Here is a 22,237-nt window from a genome sequence, read left to right as displayed (position 1 = left end):
CGGCCTCCCGTTGACCGGGTGGAACGTCTGGGAGGGACTTCAACTTTGGTAAGTGACGAAAAGGGATGCGGTATCCTCTGGATATGATTTGGAGAACCCAGCGGTCTGATGTTATGGACTCCCATGCCGCTAGGTGCCCCGAAAAACGTCCCCCGACTGCCTCCAGAGTGGAGCAGCCGGGCAACCCTCAGGGTTGCTGCGCGGGCCGTTCAGAGAAAGGTTCTCTGGACCCGAAGTTCCTGGGAGCCCCTCTGCCTCTAGGGCGGCGTCCTCCCTGTCCTCCTCTGCCACGGAAGGACTGGTTGTCCGGAGCAGGCTGGGATTACTGCGACTTCCGGAACCACATCTTCTTCTGACCCTTTTGGTTCCTAGAGTAGGGCCTCTGGGGTGCAGAGAAGCGGATTCCGACGGCAGACAGCGTCTTCCCGTCCTTCTCGCTCTGGGTCAAAGTGTCGAGAACGGTTTTGCCAAAGAGGGCAGAACCATCAAAGGGGGCGTTCGCAAATGACGCTTTGAAGGGCTCAGAAAAATCGCAGTGACGGAGCCAGGCCTGACATCTAGTGACTAGGCCTGCCCCTGCAGCTCTAGCGGCGCCTTCCGTAGCATGGGAGAGTAGCCGCATAGAGGTATTAGTAACTGATCTAAGAGTGGCCATGCGGGTGGAGTGCAGCATTTTGTCCTCCGACATGGACTCTGGGGGAGATGCAGCGTATTCTTTAATGAGATCTCGCTGCATCCTAATGACGTGTGCCAGGTAGTTCAGCACCCTTACCGAGAAGGTCGCTGAACTAAACATCCGCTTCCCCAAGCGGTCCATCATCCGAGACTCCTTGCTCGGGGGATGGACTGAGGGACTCTCCTGAGCAAGTTCCCTCTTGGTGGCCGCCACCGTCAACATGGCATCTACCGGAGGCCCCTTACTCCAATGGGCACGGTCGGACGGTGGGCTGAGGATCCTATCAGGCCTCTTAGGGATTGGCTCCACGGTGTCCGGTTCCTTCCACGCCCTGGTGGTAATGAGGTCCACCAGGGGGTCGGCAGGAGGGGACACCCAAGAGGTAGACGGGCCCGCTTCAAATGCCTCCAAGAACACGGACTCGTCCGAGGAAGACTTGGGGGCAGACCCCCCCCCTTATACGGAGCATTTCCATGATGTCCCCAAATGAGACATCCTCGGGGGGTGACCGTGGGGAGCCTTCCCCTTCCTCCAAGTTCGTGTCTTCCGTGAGAGACTCGGGGGAGTCAATGTGCCTCCTTTTGCACGTATGCTTGCGAGGAACATCCTCTGGGGGGCTGTCAGAGGACTCCTCGCAAGCAGCAACCTGTTCCAGGGGAGCAGCTTGGGGCACAGAAGCAGGCTGTCCCAAGGGCCGGATGGTGGAAGCCTGACCCAGTGCAGAGGGAGCGCGGGACGGAGCCGAAAAGTGCCGGGGGTCCGGAGACCCTCAACAGGGCCCACTCCACTACATCAAACGCCGAAGGGGAGCCGACCTCGACCAAAGGATCCGACAATCGGCTCCCCCTCGGAGCCGAAGAGTGGATCGAGCCGGCGCGGCGCCGGATCGAAGGGACAGTGTTCTCCGACACTGACGGCGCCGGCGAGCACTGATCCCCGGATCGAGGCTCGGATCCAGGCTCCGAGAGGTCGGATCCGATGCACTCGAGGGCAGGATCGGATCCGGTACAAAGTACTATCGGCGCCGACCCACCCCGCCCGGCTGCTCGGCTCAACTGCTCCGAACCCGGTAGCGGGTCGGAGAAGGAGCAATCGGTTTGAAAAGGGTGTTGAGCTCCCCAGAGGGGAGGCAAGAGCACTCCCATCTGCATCTGGGCCTGGATGAACCTTCTCATCATCCGGTCCAGATCAGCATCCGAAAGGCTATACGTAGATCTCGACGAAGCTACCGAGGTAGGCCTGGAGTGCCTCCTCGATAGCCTCGACGGAGATCGGGTCTCCTCCTCCTCAGGTCCCGGTGAAAAACACACTGGAGACCGGAGCCGAGGAGGAGGAGACCGAGCCAACAATGGAGCCGGGGGAGAAGCCCGCTTGGCTGGCGGGGCCGAAACAGAGGTCTCAGCCCGCCGCTTATGGTGCTTCTCCCTTCGGTCCCTTTTCTTAGCATCCCTCTCCTCCGAACCAGAAACGGGAGGTTGAGTCCCAGGAGGAGGAGGGGGAGCCGCAGAAGGAATAACCGTGGGGAAACCTACACTTTCACACAAATAACCAAAAAAAAATCTTAAATTTTACAAGTTAAATACTTGAAACTAGCACTTAGCTGGAGAGCTTGAAAAACAATCAGGTCACCATGTGCGGCAAACGAGATCTGAGGTCATGAGGGTAGAGCAGGGCATTATGGGTGAGGGGAGGAGCTGAGAGCTTGGATCCATAGCTGGTAAACCATGCTGGTTCGGATCCGATATCGGATCCATAACCCACAGGTTGCAGACAAATTAATCTCCTACTTCAGATCCTCATTTTCAATAGGTTTTAACCATAGCCTATCATACTCTCTTGCCTCAAAAAATAGCCTCAAGGATTCCATTTCTCTAATAAACGCTGTATTTAGCGACGTAAGCCTACCAAGTCTTACCAGCTGTCCCTTAACAACTCCTTTTCTCATATGGAGCGGATGTAAGCTGTCCTTGCGTAAATATTGATTTACAAATATTGATTTTCTGTAGATGTTGCTAATAAACCCGACTGACTCAAAATCATAGGTCAAATTGATGTCCATAAAATTCAAACTATGACCATAACCATCTATAGTGAACTTCAAAAAATCTGTAGTGCTATTTAAATACAGCACATACCCACAGTGGTGGTGCTGTGGTAGCGTTGTCGCCTCACAGTAAGACGCTGTCCGGTTCGATTCTCAGCTAGAGCGTCTTCTGCGTGGAGACATGTGTGAATGGGCATGCCTTCGTTGAAGGTTGTGCGTCAGGCCTGGCAAGCCGGTATGTAAAAATCAACTGCCAATCATTAGCCGAAAGACACAAACAAAGTCACCAAACTCTTCAAAAGTGCCTTCCCAAAGGAAAAACAAATAGTCAATGTATCGACGGAAAACCAAGATGTTTTTATCAAAGATACCTTTGACAATAAATTTGTTTTCCCAATTTGCCATCACAAGATTGGCAAATGCTGGGGCCACTCTTGCCCCCATAGCTACCCCAGATGTCTGCTTGTTTGTTAAATTTAAAAATGTTATCTAGTAAAAGCTCCATAAGGGTGCACACTATTTATTCTGATGTTATCAAGTTCACTACTTCTGGTTAAATGCTCTCTAAGATGGTCTATTCCTTTTTCTTGGTCAATACAAATATAAGGCGAAGCAACATCTAAAAATGCAAAACAAAAATATTCACTTTGTAGGTCTAAGTCTCTTAGCAACTCTAATAAGTGCCAAGAGTCTTTAAGATAACACCTTGAGGCATGCATGATGGGATTTAGAATATAATCTAACCATACGGAAAGGGTTTCTGGTTTTGACCTTGCAGCAGATATTATAGGTCTGAAGGGAGGGGTTATAGTATTTTTTTATATTTTTGGAATACCAAAAAAGACGGCCATCTTCGGATTTTCAACCTGTAAATACATATAGCTTTCATGATCTAATTCCCCCTGGCAAAACTGGTCAAAAAGGCATGTATCCAGTTGTAGATAACTTTGCTTAATGAAAGCAAGAACCACTTTTTTGTATGTAACGTCATCTTTCAGCACGACTTCTATGGATCTAATATATTCACTTTGGTCCATAATTACTATCTTACCACTCTTATCCGCTCTCATAACCCTCAATTGTTTATTACCACACAAAGCTTTCAATGCCTGAATTTCCAAATCATTTAAATTACCAATATTTTTATCTGGTTTCACGGTTCTAAACCCTGTCTCACAAAGACTCTGAAATACTTGGAGTGTTCCTAATAAGGGTGGCTTGTAAGTGCTTGTTTTTCTAGGACCTACAGTTGGTACATCGCAATTAACATCTTGCATAATGTAACTTTCTCAAAGCAAGTCTAAAATCGACAATTACTCGGGCTAGATTCATAGTTTCCAGGAATAAAAGAAAAGCCTTTTTTCAAAAGGTCAGTCACAGAGTGTGATAAAACCACTTTGGAAAGGTTTAAAATGTCTGTGTCGTACGATAGTGTCAGGCCTACCACTTATTTTTGTTCCTGCCCCTTCCCTTGTTCTGTACTACTTGGGACCAAGTAGGTCCCAGTTTGTTCCCTTGTTGGTCCACTAAAAATGGGCCCCCACTTTTAGAACAACCAGCCCCTTCTGTAGCAGGTGTATTAGTGGTTTGATTAGAAGTTTCCATTTCTCCCAAGGGAACATTAACACCATTTGCAAGATTATGACTGTTCTCTACATTAATAAGTTCACTTGCATTATTGTTAATTAGTTGTAACATTTAAACTTGTACACAAAGAGAAATTATGTCCATTAGATGCTTTTACAACGTTTAAATTAACATCTTGGACAGTTCTTTATTGTCTTTTACGTTGTACGCAGTTTTATTCCCATAGGCGACAATGTCGCGTCATAATTTCTTTTGTTTTCTTGCTACTATTATAGCTCTATGTCTGTCTGTCTTTGCAGCAATACCACAGTACAGATGGTCATATAAAGAAAGACAGGAAAAGGTCTTAATTTGCTCAGCTAAAGTGCTCATATTGCTTTTAACGTCTTCCAACTGTTTAAAATAATGTTCAACCAAAACGCGCATTAAATTAATGCCAAAGTCATTGAATAAATCTACAAGTCTATGACAAAGACTGTCCCCAAAGGAAACACAGTTTGGAAATTTGTTTGTCCTCAGACTTTGGGGGACACGCTTGCATTTAATACACTCAGTTAAATAACAGATTTCAACGTCTAGCATAATGTATTTGGCGTTCATTTTTCAAAGTCATAAATGGCTTTTTTGCAAGCGTTTTGTTCAGCGACAGAATTAGAAACAATTTCGTACTTACAGGCACATTTTCAGATTCTTCTATGTTCCCACAAGGATTTTTTCCTGCCTGTAAAATGTGTTCCAAAATGCTACTTGAAATGACTGTGGTTTCCTTCGGCTGAACTCCAGTGGCCTCAGGGACCTCTACGTGATGCAAAACACTTCGAGCATGCCCAGTAGCACTGGATACATAACTTGAAACAGGACTAAGCCCAGCTTTCTGTCCAAGCTCTTGTTGAATAGCGTTAGTGATAACATTTGTAATCCGCTCTGAAAACAGATTGAAATTGTCAGGAACTGGATGGGTGGAAAGATTCAAAAGTGTGTCCTGTGAAATGCTTTCACTGGCCATAGTTGAAACAGAGCTGCCTAACCAAGAGGATTACTGGCCTCAAACAGTTGCCCTATGCAGCACGATTGAAAAAGCTGAGACTGCTCTCTGTTGCATACCGCTTTCTCAGAGGCGATCTCTGTCTAACGTACAGAGCCATGTCCAACCCAGAATTGTTGAACATGCTCCATCTTAGCGAAACCAAATCTACTCGAGCTACACGCTCTACGGATATAAACCTCAACACAACAATGAATAGAACATGCTGGAGGGATAGATTCCCTTCGCAGAGACTTCCCTTACTATGGAACAGGGTCCCGATCTACATAAGAAAGAGCCCCTCATTATCACTCTTCAAGAGGAACCTTGATGAGTGGATGGGTAACAGAAAGTTCACACCGGGGATCACACCAACAGCACTATTAGATAGGAGCCAAGGGTACTAGCTGCTAGTACAAGGGTCTAGGGAACTACTAAAGGGGGCGGTGAATACCGCACAACATGGCTGGGCTAATATATGCCTTTGGGCAGATAGCCCAGTACCAACCTATGAACCTATAAACAAGACCACAATCCAAACAACACTTAGGGAAAACTTAATACAGCAACCAAAAACAACGAAAATATCCTTCTCCACTAATGCTAGGAAAACACGGACACGACAACTAGCGCTTTCATTCACTTTATTACTTGTGAACTTCCTCAGAAAACATTGAACTCCACCCTCTCACACAATTTATAATAAATGTACTTGTCACATGTCAAATGATGTCATTGAACCACATAACTCATTCTAATATAAAAGAATATATGTAAAAAAAATATATATATATATATATATATATATATATATATATATATATATATATATACATAGTGAATGAAAGCGCTAGATGTCATGTCCGTGTTTTCCTGGCATTAGTGGAGAAGACTATTTTTGTTGTTTTTGGTTGCTATTACGAAATGTGCGGTGTAAAATATATTTTCTGAGTTTGGCAAATAATTGTGGTATGGAGCTGGTGAAGATGTTGAGAAAGAACAACTGTTTTAGGACAGTGCTACCATGTACAATCTAATAGGTTAGCAACCATCCAGCAATACTTTTTTATTCTGCTTTTATCAGGCATGTGTAGAGTTTAGAGACAGGAAGGGCTTAGTAATACAGAACTTGAGCCCTTAGGTCCATGGCTGAATGCACACATGTAGAGAGAAAAGGCAAAGGTAAGTTAGACTGCGGACACTGAAGGAGGTTGTGAGACTGTAGTGGTATCAGCTGTCTGAGTGGGTAGCCAGCACAGCTATCGGACAGATCAGATGGCCTTGCCTGCCAAGTCCCATGCCTGTCCTGGGTTCATTAGTGGAGTGGCGGTCCTTACCTTGCTTTTTCTCTTTACATGTACCCATTCAGCAGTATGTTGGCTACACCAAGAATGTGTGTATTTACAATCGCATGTGTCTACATGGTAAAACAACTGGGTCTGAATGTTGTACACATGTACATGTATCTATTTTTTAGGACTCAGTTTATGAAAATTATGATTTTTTTCATATTTTGGAAAATAACTTTGCAAGGGAGCATCTGAATGTGTTAAGTAATTCTTCATTTTGAAGACAGTACTGACGGTTCCAACATGGTAAAAGAACTGTGCCTGTATGTTGTACACATGTGCAGATATCGGAGTTTACTTCAGACTTAGGTTATGGAAATTATGATTTGTTTCATATTTTAGTAAATAACTTTGCAAGGGAGCATGTCAGTGTGTGAAGCAATACCTCATTTTGAAGACAGTGTGACTCCTTACAACATGATAATAGAACTGTGTCTGTGCAATGTACACACGTACAGATATCAGTTTGTTTAGCCTTGTAGGATTATGAAAATTATACATTTCTAATACTTCTCATTATTATGCCCATATCTTTGCAAGGGAGCATGGTGATGACACAAATGATGAATCATTCTGAAGCTGACATTGAACCATGCAACTTGATACGTAGCCTCTGTCTGTTACAGGTGATGAGATATTACTCTGTTTATCAGTTATGAGAAATATTATATTAATCATATTTTTGTGAACATCTCCGTAAAGGAACATCACACAGTAATGGTTAAGGTATCACTTTAAAGCTGACATTCATACAAACAAATTAAAATACAAATTCTATGGGTCTGCATGGTACATCGACCAAGATACTGTGCTTTGCTTTTCCAAAAAGATAAAAAAATATGCACAATATCAGCATTCCTTGCCAAATATTTAATAATGACTGATACGCACCATCAACATTTACACTGCTGGAAAGGTCAGTGCCTGCTGAACAACTTTCGCATTTACATGTTTAGTCTAGCTGTTATAGTTAAGAGTTATGAACATTTGTTTTCTGCATGGTATTACAAATGGATTTTCTGAAAATGAGCTCAGGCTGCACTGTTGTTCCTATGGTAGAATTAAGCAGGCAGCTTTTTCTAAGTTGCTCCAGAGTGAATGAGTTAAAGGAGAACTATGACTTGTGGAAAACACTTTACAGATCTAACTAGAGACTGCCTACCTTCAATAAGTTACTCACTTGCTTGTAGCTACTTCTTACAGCTGGTGAACATTCACATTACATTATATAATGAGGTCATAAAGTCTGTTGCAACTAACCACCCACTCAGGCAGTCTGTTAAAAGAGACTGTAACTCTAAGTGTAAAAACAATGAATTCAGTTACCCTCCAACTACAGCTGATTGTATCCATACGAGTACTGCATGGTGGAAGACATGAACTTACCAAAAACTGTTGGGTCGACGGGGTCTATATTATATAGTCGACAGCTCAAAATGTCGACTCTGACTTGTTCGACACCAAAATGTCGAACTACAAAATTAGTGAACTGCCAAATCACCGATTTCTTTCCAATGGAAGCCCCCCACTTCGTTGGTGTTTGGCCAACTGATTTCTTTCCATTGGAAAGAAATCGGTGATTTGGCCCTTCACTAATTTTGTAGTTTGACATTTTGGTGTCGAACAAGTCAGGGTCAACATTTTGAGCTGTCAACAATAATAATATAGACCCGGGTCAACAGGTAGAAGTACTATCAGGATGACTGATCAACAGGTCAAAATGAAGTAAATTAATAATAAAAAATATAATTGTCAAAATTCAAATTTAACTGTACCTTGTGACTCCACCAAGAGACTGATGTGACAACATATCGGCCAGTAGGATCCCACTCTACATCAGAGGCCATGTAATGTTCAGCAAAGTTCATCATGGTGCAATCTGAAGAGTCCACGAAGGCCAGAGCACCATTCATGCTGCGTGTACGGTAAACATTTTAGTTAGACATCATGCAGAGCAAAAAACTTTATAAAGATGCATCACAAACAGTAATGTCTCAGAAACAAAGAGACTGTTACATGCTACCTATTATAAGGCCAAACCTTCAGAAATCATCTTAGTCAGAAAGTCAAATGGATGAGGGCAAATTTACAAACCACGTCTAAAACTTGCAAAGACATTCAACACCATCCCACACTTGGGTACTGTAGATAAACTCTCACAGCTAAATGTACATCCCTATGTAACTTGTTGGAAAGCAAAATGGCTCACAAATAGAAGCCATGAAATTACAGAGAGCATTTCTACCTCCGGAAGAAACCTGCCACAAGCAGTGTACCCCAGGGTTCAGTCTCTCATCCATTACTCTCTGACATTTACTTGTTGGAGGTCAAAGCAAATGCTACGGCTGGCCACGTTTGCAGACAACTGTAATCTTGGTGCCAAAGGACACCAAAATCTACCAAGCAAGCCTTCTACAATAAAAATAGCCGATATCAAAACCATGACTAAAGCATGGCTTACCTTGCAACTATCACAGTGACAACACAACCCTGGAAGTTGTTCCTGTAGTCAGGGATTTAGGAACCTCTGCTGACAACAGTCTTTTCATTAGCATGTATACAGTGTTGTAAGGAAGTCCTTTATCATCACACTGCTTACATCTAAAGGTATGCTATCCAGGTTCAGGGACGTAATCATTCCACTGTAACTGGATCACACTGCTTACATCTAAAGGTATGCGATCCAGGTCCAGGGACGTAATCATTCCACTGTAACTGGATCACACTGCTTACATCTAAAGGTATGCGATCCAGGTTCAGGGACGTAATCATTCCACTGTAACTGGATCACACTGCTTACATCTAAAGGTAAGCTATCCAGGTTCAGGGACGTAATCATTCCACTGTAACTGGATCACACTGCTTACATCTAAAGGTATGCTATCCAGGTTCAGGGACGTAATCATTCCACTGTAACTGGATCATACTGCTTACATCTAAAGGTATGCTATCCAGGTTCAGGGACGTAATCATTCCACTGTAACTGGATCACACTGCTTACATCTAACGGTATGCTATCCAGGTTCAGGGACATAATCATTCCACTGTAACTGGATCGCACTGCTTACATCTAAAGGTATGCTATCCATTTTCAGGGACATTCTTAATTTATTTAACATTTGTTGACTGGGAAAGTCCGACTAGGTTCCATAGATCCTGTTTTCAATGGAGGCCCGGGGAGAAATGCTACAACCCTCACAAATGGTCCCAAAGGCTGGGTAGAAACACAAGCAGTGCAACTACCTGGGTGGAAGGAATGTGAAAACCACACCCAGCCCACCCTGAAGGCAGAGTATCAAGGATCTGCACTACAGCAAACCAGAATCCATGGCTGCAGACTAGGACAGGCTGCCAGGGTAAGAAGCATCAGAGGCCCAAAGGATCATCGTGACAAAGTCCACCAAGAGTTGCCCTAATAAGCAGATGAGGTACCTACCTCTGAGAAGTCAATGAAGCACATTATGTGGAAGACAAAGCCACAAGATAGAAAATGCTATTGCAGGAGTATGTCATCATAACAGAAGATATTACAGGAGGAGACGGTCACTGCAATCCATGTCCATGAACAGGTACTGCTCACTCTCTGGCAAAACGAAATGAATACAAAAGTTCACGTGAGAGAATGCAGAGAACTCATGTCCTCAGAAACAAAAATGGCAGCCACACCATGGTGAACACCTGTGGTGACAGGGACAAGCCAGACGGCAGAGTAGTAAAGTGGTGATAATTCTCAGCTATCTTAAACCTCAGGTTCTACCCAAGGTCTCTGTAGGTTGCAATGTGTAGACAGGCATCCGTTATATCCAGGAGATCTAGGAAGGTGTTGACAATAGTTACAGATGAAAGGACTGTAAAGTGAGCATCTTAAATTCTCTATCTTCAGGAATATAGCCACGAAAGTCCAGACTGGGTACCTAGGATCTATCCTTTTTGGAAACAAAGTATGGAGAAAAATCCCTGACACTCCTCTCAATGGGCCTTCTTTACTGCACTTTGGGCAATCGAGTGCCACAGCATGTCCAAATCTAGGTACACCCAGTCTTGAGGCACTAGAGGTATACCCCAAAAGGGTGGAATTACTCAGAATGATGGGATTTCTTATCCCTCCCCCATCTTACTTGCCTTCCTCTACTGCTTCTCCATGTCTGTTTCTTTTCAAACTCTTTGTTCTATTTAAACTGATATGCCCTCATTAGAAACGTTCACTGCCTAGCTAGCTAGTTTATGCTTCGTCTTGGAATGGGAGAGTGCAAAAAGATGAGTCATTGACTCGGCTGTTTTAACTTTCTCCATTAATCCTTTATACATATCGGGGGGGGGGGCATCCTTACTCAAGAGGGTATCCAAAAGCTGCCCTTAACATACTCAGTCACAGACTACAGCGCAACTCGCACGTGCCTTCAGATTATACCTGCAGTAGCTGCTGCTCTGCTGCAGGCATCCCATGTATCATGACAATTAATAACACGTCTGCCCACTCGGCATCCGTGTATCACAACAATTAACACATCTGCCCACTCGCCATCCTATGTATCACGACAATTAACATGTTTGCCCACTCTAAAGGCAGTTTGGCCCAATTAGTTTCATATGGGACACCCAAAAGCTTATCTTCAATTTGTTTGAGGCATTCATTATAACATTTCCTCCTATGTATCTGGCAATTAGTTGTTCTAAATAACCAGGTGGAAACAATATATACCTTCTTATCACAATGGTTATGACCCTGCTTTCCTTACCATTTCAAACAGTACTAAGCTAGCACAAGCTTACAACCACATCTGGCCTCCAGTGAAACTATAGCTCTGTCTCCTGTACTTTTTATCTTCGAGTACTTCATAGGAGTTAATGGCCCTGGCGCCCTTACAAGCCTGGCCAAGAGTTTATCCACAAAAAAGAAACCTCAGTCAGCACTTGTCACCCCTGTCAATGAGGGACACAGGTGGAGCCCCTGGGACAACTCTGTAGTTTCCCATCTACTCATCAAGGTTGAGCTTGAAGAGGGTCAGCAAAGCACTCTGTTTGACATGTATGGGAAGTCTACTCCACAGAGACAAACGTCTCTCTCCAGCAGGTTTTGCTGATGTTGCATATTAGGACTTAGGCCTTTTGAACGGGTAATGCACAAGGAGTTAGACTTGCGGATATGGAGCATCTCTAGTAGGGCAGGGTCCGATACTGCCTTGTAGGCGAGACACAGATCACCTCTGAGCAATCTGTACGATGCTGAGTAGAGTGATAGTGACTTGAGCCTGTCCACAAAGGACAGGTATTGGAGGCCATGGATTATCTCGTGAGATATTTCTGTGGCCTTTCCAGTCAGTGCAGGTGCTTGGAAAGGTACATACCAAAAGGGGTGTTATACTCAACTGTTGGCCTAATGAGAGAGAAGTACACAGAGGTAATAACCTCCTTTTTTTTCTGGATGCAAAATTCCTTTATTTATGAGATGAACCAAGTAAAAGGCTTTTCTGACCACTGACACTACATAATAGTCAAATGTGAGACTGTTGTCGACCTGAACACCCAGGTCTCTAACCACATATGTGCTTAGGGGGTTGCTGTTGATGTGGTAATCAGTAGGGGCTGCATATTTGCCAAATGGTATGATACTTTTTTTGCGTTTAACTTAAGGTCATGACTTTGGCACCAGTCATTTGCTGCTGTGAGACCCTCTTGCAGCATGTTAACATTTGGGGAGTCGCTGACAACACCCAACTGACAGTCATCTGCAAACCTAGTCAGCCACAGGCCTTTTGTCTTTGCCTGGACCTCTGAGAAGTAGATGCCAAACAGCAGGGGTCCCAGGACAGATCCCTGGGGAACACCACTAGTGACAGGACTGCTGTCGGAGGTCGAGGCACCTATTTTGACCTTATGGGTCTTATCGATGAGCCAGCTGGCCACCCACCTGATGAGATAGGGATTTACTCCAAGTTGTGTTAGCTTTTCGATGATGCCTGAGTAGGGGATTTTGTCAAAGGCATTGGTCAAGTCAAGGTAAGCTGTATGTACTGACCTTCCCTCATCCAGAGCCTTAGTGACAGTTTCAAAGAAGTCAACCAGGTTCAACAAGCAAGATTTGCCCTTGACGAATCCGAACAGGGTGGGGTTAAGTGCTTGGCGATTGCCTATGTTCTTGTTTATGAGATCCATAATAATACGCTCCATGGCTTTACAGATAAGACTTGTCAAGCTAATAGGGCGATAGTTCCCAGGGTCAGTAGTGGCACCATCTTTGTGCAAGGGGATGACAATGGCAATTCTCCATTCTGCTGGAATGAAGCCTGTAATTAAGCTGTGGATGAATAGGGTGCTCAACGGCAAAGCTAGTTGTTGCTAGACATATTGCAGAATACAGCCTGGGATACAATCAGGTCCCATGAAAGCTGTGTCCTTCGCCTCGGGTAGGGCCCTTAACATTTGTTCTACGGAGATGGGAGGTGCGGGACAAGTATTAGGGATGCTGAATGGGCCTGGGTGAGGTGCATAGGGGTGAAGTTTGCACTGAACCTATCTGCTAGCAGGTTGGCTAAGTCAACACGATTAGTGTAAGTGGTACCATTAAGTACTAATTCAGAATAAACCTGGACTTTGCCATGGAGGTTCCTGAAGTAACTGAAGAAGGCTTTGTGGTTTCCCTTTATTTAAAATGCTAGTTTCAATTCATAATTGGCTTTGGTTCCAATTTGCTTGTTGAGGCTGAGGAGGGAGTTTTTCCATTTTTGGAATTTGCTCCTTTTTACCCTTGGATAACAGTTTCTTCCTTTTGTTGTAAAGCCTGTTGATAGAAGATGTCCACCAGACAAATTTGCGTTTCCTTGAGGAGCAGATTTTAGTTCTGTTGGGTATGGCTCAAGTTCATACAGTTGTACAGGTGCTTGTATACTGCACTGGCATACTGTTCAGGATAGTTGTTTGCATTCTCTGAAGGGGACAGTGGTGTGGAGTTACTGATACCTTCCCTTAGGAGATTGTAGTCCGCTTTTGAGAAGTTTTTTAGCCTGGTAACGGTTGGGGGGGGGGGAGTTGGGTGGGATAGAAACTTCGAAAGAGACAGACCGATTATCTGATTTCGCCAGGGAAGAACATACTAAGGCAGTGGTGCAGTAGTCACCTATGTTGGTGAGAACCAAGTCTAGAATATTATCTCCCCTCTTGTGGGGGATGAGACGAGCTGGTCTAGTGCGTTGGAATTGATGAAGTCAAGGAATCTTTTGGTGAGCATATTAGTGCAGGAATAGATACTGCAGTGGTGGTGCTGCGGTAGCGTTGTCGCCTCACAGTAACACATTGTCCTGTTCGATTCTCATCTACAGCGTCTTCTGGGTGGAGACATGCGTGAATGGGCGTACCTTCGTTGAAGGTTGTGCATCAGGGCCGGCAACTCGGCATGTAAAAATCTACTGCCAATCATTAGCGGTCCGGAGTTCCGCTGTGGCGACCCATAACCGGGAAAAGCCGAAAGGCACAACAACATTAGTGCAGGAATACTTCACCCAGTCTATGGTGGGGCAGTTGAAGTCACCAAGGATCAGAGTGTTAGGGAGTACCTTGATGGAGGCATGTAGGTCCAGGTAGGAGGAGTGGGTGTCTTGAGTCATTGAGGGGGTCTATAGCTGGCTATAACTTGGATGGGTGTGTCTTGCCAACTGTCAGTTACAACTGCAGTAATTCCAGTGTGTCATGTTGGCAAACCAGTCTAGAGGTGTGTCCGTCCTTAATGAAGATAAGGGACTCCACCACCCTAAGTCTTCTCTACTTCATTTTGGGGTTGGAATGTGTATAATGAGGTATAGCCTGGTAAGGCAGGGGTGATCTCCATAGCCTTGACCCAAGTTTCCATGACTGGACAGATGTCGGCATCTTCCAGTGCGAGGAGAGCCTCCAGTGAGAACTAGCATTAAGCAGCATAGCCTTCAATTTGCTTTTTGACAGATCTTTTATGCTGGAAGATTTGTTTGTGGGACATTGCCTAAAAAAGGCACAAAAGGGGAGGCAAGAGGATTGGCCTGGGTCCGGAACCCTAGGGGTGACAAGTGGAGGCCATCTCTGGCAAAGCATCGAGGCCTGTCAACCATGTCTTCCCAGGCAGACAAGATACTAGATGGCCTTGTAAAGACACCAGAAATTAAGCCAATTGTTGAAGTCAATTATTTTTTGTTGGTATTGTGTTATTTTTGGTGAAGGTGGGATGCTGCTTAGGGCTAGGGTCATACCTGCCTGGGACACACTCTGAGAGCTCAATCATGAGCTCAATCATGTCTCTCTTCATATAGTCCAGGGAGGTACGTCTCAAGTTATTCACACCAACATGGACAATGACAGAGTCATACTTGTACCTGTTGTGCAGAGACTTAAGATGTGGTGGATTCTGGCACCTGACAGACAACTGACCATGACCTTCTCCTTGTCGAGCCTGGTGAGGGGGACATTGGTGCGTCTTCACAACTCAGTCGCCAATGACTAGTATTGTTTGGTTTACTGTTATGTCTTGTGGGCTGTTTTTGTGAGACATCGGTGTGTTGTCTGCTGTGTGTGATGTGCTTGGTGCTGTGTGTGGAATGTTTGTGAGTGTGTTTTGGGGGTCTCTGTTGCTTATGCAAGTTTTTTATTGGGGACCCCTGCATAGGTGGGTATGTGTTGTGCTTGGCTATGTGATGTGGGTGGTGTGGTGTTTGTGCTGGCAATCTCCTCTTTGTCAGGAGTACTGACTGCGGCGCAAGACAGCATGGATTCCAGGTTACTGATGTAGATGCATTTCTCACAAGTAGAAGAATTATGTGCTAGGAGAAGAGGGCTGTCAGTGAACATGAGGCAGTTGCTGCATTGTCTCAGTATGCATATGTCGACCAGGCTGGCAGGAGAAACTGATGGGAATTATCCACAGTGTTCTGAATACTTGGCGGACTTACAGAGAGAGGGTTTTGATAAGGGTTTGTTCACAAGAGTGAACAAAACCCTTCTAAAATATAAAATAACTGGCCTGAAGCACAAGTGCTAAAACCAAAACTAAGATGTTTAGAACAGCAGACAAATTTAATCAGGCTACTAACAAACAATAATAAATGCAGAATAAGAGCACTTGAACACTTAAAAGCACACTGCAAAGCAAAATAAGGTAACAAAGTAGGTAGAACACAGTCAAACTAAGAGCAGCTGAATAAAGTGTAAATATATATATTTTTTTAAAGTGGAGAGGGAGGAAACAGAAGAAAATTCAAGATTAAGAAACTAAGGGGGTTGGCCTTCTCAAAAGCTCTCTCTGTACACAGTAGACACAGCTGATGAGATGAGACTGGTAGGAGTGTCCAAAATCAAAGAAGCAAGGGGGTGACTATTCCTTCCCAAATGATCTTACCATACTCAGTTGAGTGAGCAAATGAGATGGGGCTAGCAGGAGTGTCCAAAGAGAAATTTACAGCAGGGGCGGGCAATTCCAAAGCCACCAAGTTTAAGAATACAACAATACTTGGGTGAGACAGTAGGAACAACAAACTGCAGAGAGAGAGAGCGACCGACCACCAATATTCAATCAAACAAATAAATAAATGCAGTACAGTTTTGTTAACTATCACTGAAATGGAACAAACTCATCAAATCCTCTAAAGCTAGCTATGAAAACAGAATTGCAGCAGATAGTAAATACAACCACAAGGCCTTCTATAGTTATGTAAAGAATCTCCATGGCAATACTCAGATTTGCTCTGAGCTACTGCACAATTGTACCTCCTATACCGAGCCAACTGATATTGTAATTATACTGGCGGCCAGATTCAGTGCTAACTTTACCCCCCCCCCCCCAAAAGGACCAATCACAATACCAGCAGATTGCCAGGCATCCAGTATTACTGCTGCACAGGTTAAAACAGTACTGTCCGAAGCCAAGAATACAGCTTCTATGAGACCTGACAGTATCCCTGGCTGTGTTCTACATGAACTACAGAGTGAACTAGCACCTCACCTGTGTGCCCTGTTCAATCATAGCCTTGCCTCAGGCTTAGTCCCTACCGAATGGCGCACTGCTACAGTCATCCCTCTTCACAAAGGAGGAGAGGACTACAGACCCAGAGAACTATCGCCCCATTAGCCTGGCGAGTCTGATATGCAAAGCTATGGAATCTCCAAACTCTGGATCCTACACAGTTTGATTTTGTGAAGGGTAGATCATGCCTGCTCAACTTGGTCGACTTCTTTGACTCAGTCACCAGAGCTGTGGATGAATGTAAGGTGGTTCATCCTACCTCAATCTGGCCAAGGCCTTTGATACCATTCCACTACTCAGGAATCATAGAAAAACTTACTAAGATAGGCATCGACACCTATATCAATAGGTGGGCTGCAAACTGGTTCACAGATAGAACCCACAGTGTGAAAGTAGCCGACTCCAAGTCAGACTGCCGACCAGTCATGAGTGGAGTCCCATAGGGTTCGGTCCTGGGTCCTCTCCTGTTTGGTATCTACTTCTCTGAAGTCCAGGCCAACATGAAGGGACTCTGGCTGACAAAGTTCGCAGATGATTGCAAGTTGGGAGCTATTATTAACAACCCAAGTGATGTTGACATCCTACAGAAAGGTCTCAATGAGACCAACGACTGGTGTGAAAACCACGGCCTTAAGCTCAAAGCCAAAACATGCGTCTTCATCCCCTTTGGGAAAAACCCGGTTCCCTTGAATTACCACATTGATGGTAGTCCACTGAACACATAAGGCGTTATAAGAGATCTGGGAACACAGGTTGACAGCAACCTCTTTTGACCACCACGTTTCCACTGTGGTCAAAAAGCCCTTCTATGTGGCATATCTCATTAACAAGGGTTTTGCATCCAGGAAGAAAGAGGTCATTGTCTCCCTCTACTCTTCCCTCATTAGGCCAATCATCGAGTACAATGCCCCATTTGGCATGTACCTCACTAGACACCTGCAACAACTGGAGAGGCCACAAAAGTACCTCACAAAGAGGATCCTAGGCCTTAAACACTTGCCATATATGGACAGACTCAAAAAACTCCAAGTATTCTCTGTCTCATATCGCCTACTTAGAGGTGATCTCTGCTTGACTTACAAAGCCATGTCTGACCTGGCTCTGTTAGAAATGCTACATCTAAAGAAATCCCAATCCCTCCGACCCACATGCTCCAGAGACCTCAACCTCATTACAACAATCAACAGAACATGCTGGAGGGACAGGTTCATAACCCAGAGACTGCCCATGCTATGGAATAGACTTTCCCATACATGTCAAGCAGAGCATCTCATTGGCCCTCTTCAAGATGGGAAATAGAAAATTCACCCCGAGGATAACTCCAGTGGCTCTACTCGACAGAGGCACTAGGAACTAAGGTTGGGTGGCACGATGTCAGGGTAATCCTATGGGCTAGGCTTGTAAAGGCTCCAGGGCCATTAGCCTAGTACACACCTATGAACCTAAATGCAAAAAAGTATACTTATATCAGCTTTGTATGTTCTGATGGCTGTAGAATCATTCACAGCCAGTTAAGCAGCTCTGTTATTGAGCACAAACCAACCCTGCAATACTTGCAGATTTTTTTCAATGACAACAGCTGACAGTCCAAACCAAAGTTCTTGAAGTTAAAAGCATTCTCAAATGACTGGAGCACAGAGGCACCACCAAGAATGTGGGCTCATTCATGTTAAAGTGCCCAAAGTATCTTTTTTTCTATTCCAATACTTGATTGATGTCTCACCTGAAGAGCTACCACAAAAGGTTCAAGGTATCACCAAATCACATGTGGTTTGCATCCTGGGGGAAATTGTTCCCATGCTGTCAATTACAGACCACAAGGGAACAGATATGCCCCTGCTCACACCTGCGTATGCTGATATAAGGAAGGCATATGCCCCTGTCATTTTAGAGCTTCCATGCCCCTAAGAAGAACCAACCTCAAGGCAAGCCCCTAGGTAAGTACCTCCAGATCAAAGAATAAAAGGTAGGGAGACCCCTAGGGCCGAAATAACATTGCCTGGGTTCAGATAGAAACAGTTAGGCAAAAGCAGGCCTGAATGCTCTTCATTCCTTATCCTAAAGCAGTCACCTCTAGACCTAAAACATAGGGGGTGAGGAGGGCATAAGATAAGGGGGACAAAAGGAAAGGGGGGCTACATCCCAGGCATCACAGGGAGGTTTACAAGAACCTCTTTAGAGGAGTATGTATAAGGGACAGAGGATTGCAACAGTGATCTACTTGAAAATCTACTGTTATCTGTAACTTCAGCACACAATTGTATTGTGTTCTTTATTCGACCACTATTACAATTCTCACAGCTTTATGCCGAGTGGGTAATGGATAAAAATAAGTGACTACTCTTCAGGATGCCCTGCAGAATAGCTCTGGCAAATCCTGCTCTGGCCCTAGAAAGGAAAGTTTTGTACTCACCATAATTATAGATCCGTGTTGTTGGTCTCAGGGTCTATCTATGGCACTTTGAATCTGACACCAGCCAATTCGAAAGTCTTTAGCCTGTTTGGCTCCCTCAGTCTTACTTATAACTCCTCCATCATCTCCCCCAGACTGAGTTTGCCCCATTAGAGAAACCATAATAAAATGCATACAATTGTTAATGCATCTCCCACAACTTTGGAATATGACAACCAAGAGGAATGCAAGACTCCAAAGGGTGAAATAAATGACCTCCAATGTCTAGTTATCAGAGAAGGAAAGACTCGCTCATCAGCAGTAAGGCAGGAGGGCGGGAAAGTTGAACCACATGGAGACAGACAACACAGATCTATCGTTACGGTAAGTACATAACGTTCATATCTGATGTTGTCTACTCCATCTAACTTCAACTTGTGGGACAGAGTCCCCAGCTATGAGAAAATCCTGGGGAGGAACAAAGGAAGGATATTCCACAGCACAGTGCAGCAAAAGGAAGCCCTAGCTCCAGACTGAGTATCCAGTGTATAATGCGACACATTATTTGACACTTGCTGACTTGGCATAGTGGCATGTTGCTTTGACTATAATGCACAGGGTCCTGGGTTCAAGACTTGGCAGAGAAATGTATGGTGGTACCGCAACATTTTCAGGGGCACAGGAAAATAATTTTCTTGGGTGGGGAAAGCCAGGGAACCTTTCTGGCTAGTCTTATATAGGCCCCAGGACCGATAGCCTAGTACATACCTATGAACCTATGAACAAAGGTGTAGTGACCCAGTCAAGTAGCAGCTGCACAAATCTCATCCACTGATACTCGAGAAAAGAAAGCTATAAAATTAGCCATAGCCCTTGCAGAATAGCCTTTAGGCTTGTGTGGAAAAGTCTTGCATTTCAAAGAATATGCAAAGAAAATACAATCTGACAGCCACTTAGATACAGTTACTTTAGACACAGGAGAGCCCAGCCTGGATTTTGAAAATAAGTCAAACAACTGACTTGATATCCTGAAAGGCTCAGTACAGTCAAGACAGAATCTCAGTTGCCAATGTACATCCACACAGACAATAAAACATATATTTGCCTTTGTTGGAAAAACTGGGGAAAAAAAACAGGAAGATTAATGGAACTATTAAGGTTGCTCTAGTAAGCTACCTTAGGCAATAAGAAAGGGTTCATACAAAGAGAAACCCCTGTTTTTATGGGTCTCCAAATAAGGGGGTGAAGAATCAAGTGCTTGCAACTCTGAAACCCTTCTTGCAGAGGTAACTACCACAGAACACAAAGTTTTCCAAAACAAAAGCTTCAAATCCAAAGAGGATGAAGGTTCAAATGGAGGGCCAGTGAGTGACAGGACAGGATTCTCTAGTGGGGGGCAAAGTAGAAAAGAACCTTTCAGAAATGCCTTGAAGATCATGAGAGAAGCCAAAGGCACCCCACCCCTACCATTGTGAAAGTTAGAAATTGCCACTAATTGCACTATGATAGCGAAAAAAAGCTAGAACCTGAACTAAACCACTCAACCAGAAAATCCAAAAGGGACTCCAAAGGGGCAGAGAAAGGGTCTAATCCCAGAGCCTCTGCCCACAGAACAAACCTTCTCCACTTACTGGAATATACATTTCTACTGGATTCCTTCTCAGAACAGGACAATATATGAACTGACTGCAAAAGCTTGGGACTTCTGGCCATCGAGGAAACTGGACGAATCATGCGGTCAACTTGAGGGACTGAAGACTGGGGTGGTCCAGTCCTGCTGGATAAGAAATGAAATCTGGAAGGGGATCCAGTACCCAAGGTAGGTAATCTCAGAAGAGACCAAATGAAATGAAACCACACCCAAGGCCAAAGGGGGGCAATGACGATCACTATAAGTCTACAGCAGCTGCTTTCTGTAGAAACTTTACTATCAAAGAAACTGGAGAATAAACATAAAAAAGTTCCAGGGCCAAGTAGGCACTGCAGGTTCCCTGGGTGACTGACCCGGAGGAGGAATAATGGAGGAATAAGCTGCTGTACCTGGTGTTGGACTGGGAGGCAAAGAGGCTGCAAAATGGAGTGCCTCAATGTCAAAAAATCCGAGCTGCCACTGTCGGATTTAGGGACCACTCATGAGGTAACAAAATGTTCCTGCTGAGGCTGTTTACTAGAATGTTGGACTTCCCCAGGATGTGGTGTGCTGCTACCAGAAACTGCAGAGGAAATTGCCCATTGCTAAACACTCAAAGCCCCCTGACAAAGAGGGTAACCATGTGTCTCCCATCTGTAGAGATACCAAATGACCAACACAATGTCCATCTGTATCACAATCGCACCCATGGGAAGTGTCCTGAAAAGCCTACAATGCAAGAAGGACTGCTCTCATCTCCAGAACACTGATGTGAATACAAACCTTTGCAGAAGACCGGGAGTTGTCCATGGAGACCGTGGCTGAGGGAGAAGAAATGACAAATAGTCACCTTCTGGGTACCAAGGCAGAATGTAACCACCAGCAAATCTGCTTGTGACACACTTTCGTTAACCATACAGAGAAATCCAAAGGAGAAGTCAGGAAGGACCAAGGAACATCCAGTGTCCACTGTACAGCCCTCATGTGATATCTGGCTAAGAACTAGCCCTACTGATGCTGCTATATGACCCAGAAGCTTCATAAGTATGTGTGCTGGTGGTTTTGACATTGCAAGCACAGGCAGGGTCTGAACCTGAAGGCTGAAAACTCTGGAGCTCGGGAGCCTGGCGATTAGATGGATTGCATCTAAATGTCACCATATGAACTTTAGAACTTGTACAGGCTGAAGGCTCAGTATCAGATGGTTGATTGTAATGCCTAAGCTGTCACACAGATTAAGTAAGCAGTCCCAGGCTAAGATCAACTATGCCTTTGTGGGTGCGGTGAGGAGCCAATTTTACAGGTACAGCAAAACCTGAAAACTCTGCAGCAGGAGCCAGGCTGCAACCACTGCCATATACTTGGTAAACACCCAGGGGGCTGTGGTAAGACCAATTGGCAGGGACCATGACTGGCCACTAGCTGGAAGAGAAGAAACCTGGGAGTGATGGTCTACCTTGATGTGATGGGTAAAAGTCCTTGAGGTCTACTGAGCACATCCGATCATCCTTCTTCAGAGGAGGTAAGATGGACTCTACTGTGATCATCTG

The 22,237-nt window shown here is 44.7% G+C and overlaps 1 protein-coding gene across 1 annotated transcript in view; it reads right to left on the bottom strand.

Moving 5' to 3' along the window:
- Positions 1-22,237, bottom strand: part of EIF3B (eukaryotic translation initiation factor 3 subunit B) — a gene marked incomplete in the record, with an annotated part of 704,366 nt that overhangs the window by 218,765 nt on the left and 463,364 nt on the right. The window contains 1 exon segment of the mRNA XM_044089128.1: positions 8,456-8,594. Within this exon segment, the coding sequence (XP_043945063.1) occupies positions 8,456-8,594 (139 nt within the window).

The sequence above is a fragment of the Protopterus annectens genome, chromosome 12.part0 (genome assembly GCF_019279795.1).
Source record: "Protopterus annectens isolate FY-2018-M chromosome 12.part0, PAN1.0, whole genome shotgun sequence".
NCBI lineage: Eukaryota > Metazoa > Chordata > Ceratodontiformes > Protopteridae > Protopterus > Protopterus annectens.
Note: the sequence above shows the minus strand (reverse complement) of the source record. Positions and strands in the feature narration are given on the sequence as shown.